We start from the raw sequence: 11801 nt of genomic DNA, 5'->3' as shown, positions 1-11801 counted from the left end.
GGGATGACTCTGCCTCTCTACCCTCCCCTCCCCTCCCCTGATTGCCCTCCTCCCGTGTCTCTCTGCAGCTCTTTGAAGAAACTCCAGAGGTGTGCAGAAATGTCCCTCCCCGGTCTGCTTGTCTACACAAACCGCAGGACAGAGGACAAGCCAATAGAGCTATGATGCCAGATGTGAAAACTGAGCCTGTCTGCACAGCCTGTAAGGCTGTAGGACATAAACCAGCCACGGTCGATTGTTGGATAGCTTCCACGCATATTAACCAAATCATAAAATCTTTAATTTGAATAAGAAACATGTAGAAGATCATCTCAATGACCACAACACCATCTAAAAAATGTTAATCCCCTTTATTTTGTTTCATAAACAAAACAGTTGTAAGACTTCAGCACTAATGACCACTGTAATCCCGACCATGACTGACACTGTAGTGAAGGGATTTATTTCTTTTATGAGTGCACAAGTCAGTCTGACTGGGACATCAGTGGGCCGTCATGGAATAGAAAAGTCTCTATTTGTGGAGGTGTGTGTGTGACTAGACTTAAAAACACCACAGAAGGTTTCTCAATTCATTGCAGTCCATGTGCACGTGATCTCCACGTGCCTCAGTTTGCCTCATTCTTTGACGCTTCGTCAAAGTTCTCCACCAGATCTGCAGAACAAATACAGATTACTTACACTGATCAAAGTGCGGGTTGATTATGAAAACATATTTGATGACGGCCCATACCTGGAACATCATCATCCTCTTCCTCAATGTCCTCTGCCTTTGGAGCCTTGCTGTCAAGAGCTGAGATGAAATGCAGGACAAAAAAAAAAAAATGATATATGGATTATAACCACAGTTAGAGAGATTCTCTTACCATCAACAAATTCCAGGAAAAAGCTGCAGTACAACCGAAGTCTGTTCAGTACAGCTCCACTGCTGCGAAATATACCTAAAAAATAAAATCAATGTGCCACACAGTGACATGTTCCTTCATAATGAACGGGAACATGTCACTGTAATCCCTCACTCGCAGGTTTTTTTCTGCTGCTGTTCTCTGGAGGCACCAGAAATACAGTATACCAGCATGGTACTGTATATAACAAATACACAATAGGACAAGAGGTGGAATCTAACACGCCAACATAACTTAAGTTATTTACTTAACAGTTATGTTAACGTGTTAAATTTCAGCTCTCTGCCGGTTAGAGATGATAGGAGTGTGTGGTATTAACAAAAACCCATGTTAGTGACCTGGATAATAGCTTTATGAACAGTCTTCAACCAAATATTACATTTTCTATTAGGTCTCAATAACCTTCTTGATGTTGACCAGTCCGGCTTTGGAACAGCCCTGCTGACCGTCATGGACTCTGAACTGCCAATGCAACGGCCCAGTGCTCCTATATACTAATACTCCTAATACTACACGATCTGTCGACCTCTCTTTACCTCTTAATCAACCAAAAATTAGTCACACCACAGTTTATAACATTTCTTCTCATGAGACTTTGCTTCAAACAGCTCCTGTCTGACTAAAACTTTTTGCTGGGTTTATACTTCACTTTTAAGCCCCTATGGATACAAGCGCCTGCCAAGTGACTGAATATAAATATTTGACTTAACTGCAATAATACCCCGTCTAGCAGAAATTCAAATTAAATCTTTTTTTAGGAAATAACCAATTCTAATGTAAACTGTCTCCTTAACAGCAGTGAAAATGGGACTTTCCAACATGGTGACATTTGCCCATTGACTTGTCGAGTTGGTGAATCCAATAATGCCAAAATTATTTCTGAATAGTGAAATTCAAGATTTCATCAGTAAATTCCAAACTTTTAAAGTCACCAGCATGTAAAATCTATTTAGCGCTGCTTTAAATAAAGACAATAACAAACCATTTGCAGCTTAGACACAGCTTCTTACTCTTACTACTTGTGAAAAACCAAAAGTCTGGTACTGCAGGTCCAGGTACCCTGCACCCACCTTGTCGAGGGAACTGTTCAGCCAGTTTGCGCAGGCTGCTGAGGCTGTCTGCCCCGAGCTGACTGAGGATGCCGGGAAGCATCTCTGTCAGCTGCTTGGTCTCAGCGTGGCCCGTGATGGCGAAGGTGTTCGCGGACAGAGAGGCCTGGACTTTGGGGTTGTTGAAGTGAATCACAGTCCCATCATCCTTGATCATGTTCACCTGAGAAAAGAAGACCGTTGAGCGCACACACATAATCATATGAATGTACCAAACGGTGTGTAAACATTTAGAGTTTCCTTTTCCTGCAGATCCATACCAATTTACCTCCTCTATTCCAGCAATATTGTTCACAGCCAACTTCTTTAATGAACTCTGAAGCTTCTTGTCATCAGCTGTTGCAGTTCTGTGTACCACCTTCTTCTTCCTGCGTGCAGAGCCCTGAAACCAAAATAACAGTCTGAGCGACAGCATCAGGAGGATGAATGCATGTTACAGTAGATAAAAACGTATCATGATGTGACATAAAATAATAATACCTTCAATTATGGCTGCAATCAACAGTCTCCTGATTAATGAATCTACCCATTTTATTTTCAGTTATGTCAAGTTCTTATTTTCTTTATTAAACAGATCCAACAGAGTTAACTAATCACATTTAAAGAGTAACTAACAGCATCACTGCTGACTCTAGTCAGAAAGGCTTTGTTGCACCTACAAACACAACAAACAGTGAAGTCACAGGGTCCTGGAGACCAGGGGAGGAGAAAGTAAATTTGGAAATTAATTTGGCTTTATAACATTGGGCTTAGTAATACTAACACAGATTATCACAATTATACATTTATTTTATCAATATGGACTGAACATGTATTTGACATTTTGTTTGGGACTAATTAATTTAGTTTAAGAGATGTATGTTGTTATGTATGATGTATTTTAATAAAATAAATTACATGGACAAAAGACGCGTTTCTACTTAAATGTTTTTATTTTATATCCATAAATGCAAATGTCTTATAGAAAACCTGACTCAAACCAACTCAGGAATGAGATGAGGCTCTATTGTGATGAATGAACTCGTGTGTTAACAACTGTTTATTCACCAAATTTAGTTTTTTACTGGAAAAACAACTTTTAGAAAAAGCTGATTATCCCCTATTCCCAGAGAGTAGCGGGTTGAAATATGATTAGCCAGTTATAGTTGCCTGTTATCATTATAATCATGAATATAAAGTATGAGCGTCTCAAACCTCACATTATTCTCCTATCATCTGCTTTTAAATTAATTGAAGTGGACCGACGACACTTCCTGAGTGTTAACTCACCTTTCCTCCTATCCGGACCTGGGCTTGAAGTTTCGCCAGTTTCTCTTGATTCATGTTTTCTCCTACAATGTGGGAAAGTTGCACACACGTTAATAACAAAGACATGTTGTGCGCAGGGTGCATGAGCTGAGCGACAGGACTCCAGCTCGTGGCTGCAGCAGACGGAGGTGATGGGAACTACAGCAGCAGCAGGTTGTCTAAACGATCGGCAGCGACCTTTCTGGTGCATTTACGCCTCAGACCAGCTCCAACTTGTCAGCAGACAGTCGGATCAACCTGCTGTGTGTGTGTTTGTTTAGCAGCTGCAAAGATGAAAACACAAGCCAGGGCCCGACACGCCGAGCACACCCAGCGTGTCCCTGCTCCGTTCGAGCCCGCAGCTCCGCCCCGACCACACGATCACACACACACACACATACTTCACAAACCTCGCACAAGTCGCACAAATCAACAGTTTGTTTCCTCACAAACCTGCTCAGAGATCCTCACAGACATGCGGCACTGAAAGATGGAGGTTATGAGGAAGAGATTGCGTCACATGTCATATGGATTTTTTTTTCTTCTTCTTCTTCTTCTGCTGCGCTTCCGATCAGATGGAGGACTGAGCGCCGCGCTGCCACCTACAGGTCAGTTTGTACACTACACCAAACGACGTTTCTGGACTTGTGGACTCCAGGAAGGTCAATATGTGTTAATAAAAGAAAGGTCACTTCAATATTACACCGTGGAGAGGTCTAAATAAACTTCTCATATCCACAAACTAACCTTTGCCCTCTAAAAGAAAACACAGGTCTCATATGGAGCCTGAGCTGCGTTGCTGGAATAATGATTATTCTCACAGTTTTGAATTTGATCAATGAATAATGCATTTTTAAACACCTGCTGCGAATTGATGTATTAAATTGTCATTAAAACTCACACTAAATAAAATGCCATAAAACAGCCCATAATTAATTAACATAATTTATTTACATGTCCTTATTGTCTTTAATTCATGAGGAAATTAGTAGATTTTAATTTATTTTAAGAGAACTTTTTGTTTTTCCACTGTATTTGTTCTCTGCTTTACCTCCTGACACACATTACCGACTCCCATGCATCACAACAAAACATTTTTCATGGCATTCAATTTCCTCTGGGATGGTTTTTGTTCTGCCATTTTCACTTTTATTACACAGTTTAGCCCAAAGACACTGAAAAGATTTCATCAGGGAAAGATGACATACTACTAAAGCATCACATTTTCGTTAATGTACATATTACCCTCCAACAGACATGCCTGAATCTAACACAACAGCTTTCAATTTTTTATTTTTTGGCATTATAAAGCTCAGATACGTAGTGATGTTACACACATTTAATTTGTTAACAAATAAAGACCATAAGATTTATAAAAATTCCATCTATGATGACAATTTCCAAATAATAAACCAGCTCACGGTGTTCATGATAATAAAAACGGGACTGGACTTTGATAAGCCAGTGTAATTTTTTTTTTACAACTATTTATACAGTGTGTCATTTTACACTTACTGTCTTTGTACACTAGATCTGATCTGATGAAGATCTGACGACTGGACACATTCTGCTGCAGACATTCGTGGTCCGCACACTCTACATAAATTGTCTACTGAAACCTGTTCACATGAAAATAGAGAAGCATCACAGAGAGACCTGTCACATGTACTGTAGCCTATAGCAAATTGAATTTATCAGGTGAGGTAAAAACATAGTGAAGCCCCATGGGGCTACCGCACTGACAATCACATTCTGCCTAACAAAGGAACGACTAAATCTATTTTTTTAGGCAGCTTTAAACACATAAAACAGCTGAAAGATACAAAAGAAAATGTATTCCCACATTTTATAACACACCATAACACTGCCAGTTGATACATTTACATGAAAATGGACTCTTCCTCTTAGAGTGAGTTTCTTCCCTTTGTTTCCTCAGTTCTCAAATGTTTCCAAATCAAACCATTCAGGCCGAGGTTCAGGTGATGGATTTGATCGCAGTGTCTGACAGAGGTAATCTGCCAGGGCAGTGGTACTGAGACGGGTCACCACCGGAGTTGCTGGTCTCCACTGAGCTGCGGAGCATGCTGCACTGCCAGCGGTGTAGGCTGCGGGACTTTGAGCCCCAGCAGCAGTAGAACAACATGAAGATTTTCTTCATTACGGCCCTCCTCAGCAGGATGTAGACCCAGGGGTCCAGGATCTGGTTCCACGTGGCCATGCGTACAACCATCAGCAGATTGAAAGACGTAGACTCATCTTTGGCTCTGGTGCTCACAATGATGACATAGATCTGAAAGATTGGTACAATTCAAAAAAGATTAAGGGACAGAAAAAGTGAATAACTGCATATACATTTTTTAAACAATGCAATTAACATCTTATTAGGCAGAAGAAGACAAATGAATAATTAACAGTCTCATATTGACTGTGCTAATGGACAAATTAGGTGACACTAAACTGAATTATTTATCATCACTAATGTGCAAATCTTTAAAGCTTGTTTAAGGTTTGAGTGACTTCCTTTTCGGTGGCCCCTAATGTTTTGATAGATATGCAAATAGTTCCTTTAAATAAATACATTTGATATGAAGAATAATCTTTCAAACAGCAGATCAGATGCTGTCCATCTGAGCAAGACATCCGCTCCTTTCCACAAATAAGCCATTCAGTAGATGTAAATCTTTAACATGATGCATTTGCTCATAAAAACAGTTCGAACAACTTGTAATGTGACTAGTAAAAAAAAAAAAAAAAAAAGCCCTTTTACAGTCAGAGTAGAATTATTCACAGTTTGAAAACCAGTGCCTTTCCTGAAACTCAAACAGAGTTTAAAATGATTTAAAATACCTCTTCAATCTCACTCCGTCATGTTCTTATACCGAACATACCAAGGCTTGTTTTCAGTGGACTGTAATTGTGACAAATTATGTGCCGGGTCACACCCGTTGCAAAGTTTACTCACAGCAGCTGTTTACTCCGATTTCCTGAAAAACTGTTAAATGTTCCCTAAGTCCCTCTGTGCTGTACTGTATGTGTGACGTTGTGCTGGAGAAAAACACTGAGGAGGTTTGTATGTGTGCTGTGGAGTGCTGTACATTCTGCACTTTTCTAGGTGTCCGGAAAGAGGAAAGGCTGTACAGCAAAATGTATTCGAGTTCTGCTGTGCATGGGAGCTTCAGCAGTGGGGAATGAAAGAGATCGACTGATTGCAGATGACAGGCAGCAGTGTGAGAATCTTGAAAACCTTTTTCTTGAGTCAGCTTTTCATCCCACATCACATGAAATTGGACCTGCCAGGTTTCTGTCTTATTTTACAACAGATTTTCACTGTCTTCAGCGGTCACTTTGTACTTAATGACGTTTAAAATACATCTAGCCGACATGGTGGGAACATCTGAAAATGTTAATTGTGAATTTAAATGTGATGACTTTTAGATAATTATACCTGGTTTAATAAGGAGATCCACCTCATAACATCAGGGAATGTGGAACTGCTAACCTCAAAAGAGCTCTTGCAATGTCATCCTGCACTCTATTGTTTTTTCTTTTTATGTCATATGGCAAGGTCAATGGTCCTGAAAACAAATTCTTACCAGTAATGGTCCCCAGCACACACAGGATACCAACATGATGGCCAGGAGCTGGCAAATCATCTCTACGTGGTAAGAAGTGCCTCTGCGGTGAAGCTTGCGGCGCAGTCTGGCCTGCAGCAGAGTGCAGCTCGTCAGAGTATTGCAAACAATGGAGACTAGCAGGGCCAGTAGCCCCAGCAGAGAGAAGAGCAGAGGCAGGAAGACATCCAGCCAGTCTTTGGGTTCCTCCAAGTGGAAGAAGCAAAAGCTCCTGGAGCTCTGAACCTTGTAGGGTCTCCACAGCAGCACGGGCAGCAGAGCCACCACGACTGCTAGCAGCCAGGTGAGGCCCAGCAGCCTTTTCATGTGGTGGGGGGCTAAGACCGTGGAGTGGAAGATGGGTCTGGTGACTCCAATGCAGCGCTCCACTGCCATGGCGCTCCCCAAGAACAAAGGGCTCAAGCCAAAGAACACCATGCACACCCCGAAGATGCTGCACACGATGTGGTAAGGGTCGAATGTTTCCCATCTCTTGTGAGAGCTGTAGACAAAAAGCACCAGGGAGCCGTTGATGACGTGGCCCAGCAGGTCTGTGACCACCAGGCTGCTGGCAAACAGCAGAAAAGACGCCCTGGACCTGATCCGGATGCGGTTGTAGGATTTGATTAGGATAAAGAGGGCAAGGCCGTTGGAGAAGATGCCCACAGTCATGGAGATGACGGAGGCAGTGACGGACAGTTCCTTCTGGATGCAGGTGTCGTTGCTGGGTCTCACCTCTGACCTGCAGCCCGCTTCTGAGCTCTCATTGGCTGACATGGTGCAAATGAAATCTGGAAAGAGCACAGTGGACACTAAGACTTATATCTTTCATTAAACTCACCCTACAATGTCATGCTGCATGTAACATAAATAATATTCAAGTGAGTATCATTCTGAGTTCTTTGTACTTGAGCTCCTACTTTCACTTCAAAGTTAAATATTGTACTTTACTCCACTGTGTTACTTTACTGAATCAGATTAGTTACGAAACCAACAACAGCAAAAACATTGTAATAGTGAGGACTTTATTGATCTCTAGTGGGGAAACGACAAGCTGCCAGAAGCATATGAAGTAATTCAAGTTATCAGTCTAATCATTAGAATCAAAACATATGATCATCAATCAACAGCTTAACTCCAGCTGTGACAATAAAGCATGTACATAATAATTCATCAACTCCTCTAATCTAATAATATGATAAAATATAATATACATTCAGGTGAAATGTGACATTGCTTTAAATAAATGGCACATTCATTATACCTACTGGGAACTACACACTACATGCTAATACTTTTACTAATGTTTACACGTGTACTTTTACTCAAGAAAGACATTTGAATTTTTTTTAAACTGATTCTTCTTCCACCGCTGTTTTTCGACACAAACCCTGAATGTTTTCCACATAAATCAACGTTTCATTCGCGGAATTCTTCGCTCCACGTCGCGTAACCAGCTGCGCCTGATGCTCAGTGCGCGCTGCGGTTCCTTACCTCAGTCTATCAGCTCTCCATGAGTCAACAGCGTCTTCTCTCTCTGTGCTTTTTCGTGACAGCCAGTAAAACAAAGTAGAGTCCTGTTAGAGCCCAGGAGTTAAATGACATTACATTGGATCCTGCTCTCCTCAATATTCCCGTCGAAGCCGCTTGATCCGTGTGCGCTCAGCCGGTGCCAAACCTCAGTGAGGGCGCACGGACGAGGATCAGTCTCTGATATCAGTTCCGACTTAAACCCACCTCGGAGGCAGTACAGTTGTCGCATTCTGCAAAAATTAGCATACTTTGTTTTGTATCAACATTGACTTGGAATAACAACGCACACACCTGTGCACACGTTGCCAAAATAAATCCTATTAAATATTTTGATTATCCATGAAAACCTGTGTCATATATATTTTTACTCACATGTATCAAGGTGCTCCATATGTTCTTTTTTTTAAATTAATTTATTGCTGTATATTCATGTTTTCTATTACCGTAATTGTGAGGTTATTGTAATCTCTCATCTTTCTTTACTCCACTTTGTCAGTGCGTCTAGTTGGATTCTCCTGCTGCTCTATCTGCACACTGTCAACAACTTACCTTAATGTCCTGGAGGTAGGCTTTGTCTGTGACAGCGTGAAATCAGCTGTGATTTTGTTCGTTTCATGCTATAGATGAGAAAAACTATCACCACTGTGATAAAAGGATGGAGATGGATGGAGACAGGTATGCCTCATTTCAGCAACAGATGCTGGTGTTCTAGTCCATTGGGTTTTCCATATTTATTTATATTCAAATTAAGACTGTTTTGTGTATTTGTAAGGTTTTACAGAGACTTTTGTTTATACTGGATCAACAGACACTGTGTATATTTAAGCATCTGTTTTATTTGTTTCAATTTACACTTTGTCATTGAGGCCTTTAAACTGCTCCACTGAAAATGCTTAACTCTATCTATAACTACCAGCCTAAGACAACAACATGAACTTTAACATTTTCAGACAAACTAGAGGCAGAATCAAATAAAATAAAAAGATGAAAGTGCTTTAAGATGCAGACAAATCAGGAACCAAACAAAAGAAGCTCCTCAACTTGCAGAGAGCAAATCTGTGCCTTTTGTGAAGCCCGAGCAAAGAACATTCAGGCAATTGAAGTTTATTAGAAAAGAATAAGCAGATATGGGACAAATGCGATCATGACAATATCAGTATCAGTATCATCTTAATCACTGCTGTCAAAAGACCGGATGTGAGCTTCACTGTTGAGTAATAACTAACAGGGGGGTTTTCCACAACAACATGAACTTAAGTGCATTTACTTTTCATACTCCTCATACCTTCTAATGCCTAGTGCAGGACCATTATAATTGTTACTGTCAAAAAAACAGTGCACATCTTCAAATCAAATTTATCAATGTTTGTTTATTTATTTATTTATTTTGATTACACTGCATGTTTAAAATTTTCAAACTTGGTGTTTGCACATTGGTCTGCACCCCTAGTTCATCTCCAGTTTTTTTTTTTTTTCATATTGCTCCCATGTGTTTCTGCTCTCGTTGACCATATGCGTCTCTGAATTGTATTTTGGTTTGTTCAGTTTTATTGTGGAAATTAAATCTTGTGACAAAGTGTCACCACCCATCTGCAGCGGTTGCAAATATCAGTCTCTCCACACAGGATACGTGTATCCTGCTTGAGCAGGGAGGCGGGTTTTAGCTTTTAGATGATGATTGTGTCATTTCTCTGACAAGGAAGTCGACTTTGTACTCCGCTTTCTCATCGACTCCTCTCTCACAGCAAGGAGCAAATTTCAAGAGGGGGGGGAAACATGATTTGGTGGAAGAGTGAAGTAGCAGAAAGAACAAACCGTTTGCACAGACGCATTTCACACGATCAGTTTATTCCTTTTCAGTAAGTTCCCAAGAGAGTGCAGTCACCGACCCAGTAAACTTATCACTTTCATCGACTCCAGGGTCAGCATATTGATTGACTGGGTCTTGACCTCAGTCCAGTGCTTGGCATTTCTTAACAAATAGCTTAATAAAACAGCTGTGTTCCCAGCAACTGAGTCCAAAAACCCCTGGGTCACACCGCAGGCTAAAACCAAATATATTTTATGCATGTAAATCACACTTTAGTAATATTTATCATAATGAAACTGATTTGAACTTTCCCATCTACAATTATTCTTGGATGTTCATATCGCGCTCCAATCTGAGTGGCATTTCCTTTAGATAAAAGTTTAATTGAAGTTCAGTTTGATAAGACAAGTGGATTCATTTTCTTAATATCCCACTTATTGCTGCATCCTGGAGGGCATTAATGCTCTATCACGCCTGAAGTTTGAAGAGCAGCCCATCCTCCAAAAAGTTAATTTCCTTTATAATCCGTTTCTCAACAGAAGTAGCACCCCATGCCCTCTTCACATGTCATTGCTTTTTCTTTCAATGAGTAAAGTTAGAAGAAAAAGATCATTCCTATGTGCATTTCATACACTGTCTGTTGTTCGTTAGAACCCTACACAGTAAATGCAACACCAGTGACGTGAAGGCCGTGTTCGGATGTGACCTTTCCTTTTATTCTTTTTGTGGTCTAGGCAAAATCCCATCATGTTTCCTCCTCAGAGGCAGCATTATGCATCATCATGTAAAGCTTTGTTATCTTCCTTTATCATCTAATAAAGCAAAGGTGTAATTAGGTAGGTGTTCTTCGCTGAACACTCATTCTCTCTCTTTCACCCCGTCTGCATCTGTCTCTCCCACTTCCAAACTCACTCGCCTAGGGTGTTTCACTGCTATTAACCAAGCAGTTTCTGCCACAGTCTAGTCTTGAATCTGTTTCTCTGCATGCCGTGAGGTGTCATTTCAGTGCTGGATTGACGTGACACTCCTCTCCAAGTTTTTATCACATTAGTGTTCATGACGCCTTTACGATGAACATGACTCATGTCTTTCTCATCATCACACAGGTTTTTCACTTACCCTGAATTCATCTTAACATAAAAATAGTCTCAATGGAGTGAATGGAGTTCTTGGACTTCTGTTGTGCACATTCCTTACACATATTTTTAAAAAATAAAATAAAATAAAGGAAGACCTTTTTAATCAGAGTTTAGCATCAAGTCAGTTAATCTTGTGGGATATTGATTAAGTAGCAGATAGAGTTGTTTCAGCTGATTTGTTGTTGATGAAATTAACACTGTGTGCACTAGAGGGCAACAATGAGATGACCCCCACAACAGGAATGGTTTTATAGGTGGAGGCCACTAACATTTTTCCCTCCTCATCTTTTCTGACAGTTTGTTCACTAGTTTTGCATTTGGCTAGGGTCAGTGTCACTACTGGTAGCATGAGGTGATACCTGGACCCTACAGAGGTTGAACAGGCAGTCTAAATCCTCCAGGTTGTCACA

At 40.6% G+C, this 11801-nt stretch overlaps 2 protein-coding genes across 2 annotated transcripts; both read right to left on the bottom strand.

Moving 5' to 3' along the window:
- Window positions 1-331: 331 nt before the first annotated feature.
- Window positions 332-3862, bottom strand: btf3l4 (basic transcription factor 3-like 4). Its single transcript, XM_026343188.1, has 6 exons — window positions 3752-3862; window positions 3281-3342; window positions 2280-2393; window positions 1973-2174; window positions 731-790; window positions 332-652 (listed from the first exon to the last, which is right to left on the bottom strand). The coding sequence occupies exons 2-6, from the start codon at window positions 3332-3334 to the stop codon at window positions 606-608; spliced, it is 477 nt and encodes a 158-aa protein (XP_026198973.1). The 5' UTR covers window positions 3335-3342; window positions 3752-3862; the 3' UTR covers window positions 332-605.
- A 403-nt stretch (window positions 3863-4265) lies between these two features.
- ptgfr (prostaglandin F receptor (FP)) lies at window positions 4266-8579 on the bottom strand. Its single transcript, XM_026344857.1, has 3 exons — window positions 8404-8579; window positions 6892-7700; window positions 4266-5588 (listed from the first exon to the last, which is right to left on the bottom strand). Exons 2-3 carry the CDS (start codon window positions 7684-7686, stop codon window positions 5274-5276), a joined length of 1110 nt encoding a protein of 369 aa, XP_026200642.1. The 5' UTR covers window positions 7687-7700; window positions 8404-8579; the 3' UTR covers window positions 4266-5273.
- Window positions 8580-11801: the final 3222 nt, after the last annotated feature.

This window comes from Anabas testudineus, chromosome 4 (genome assembly GCF_900324465.2).
Source record: "Anabas testudineus chromosome 4, fAnaTes1.2, whole genome shotgun sequence".
Lineage (NCBI taxonomy): Eukaryota > Metazoa > Chordata > Actinopteri > Anabantiformes > Anabantidae > Anabas > Anabas testudineus.
The sequence above is the reverse complement of the archived record's forward strand: the minus strand, read 5'-3'. Positions and strand labels throughout refer to the sequence as shown.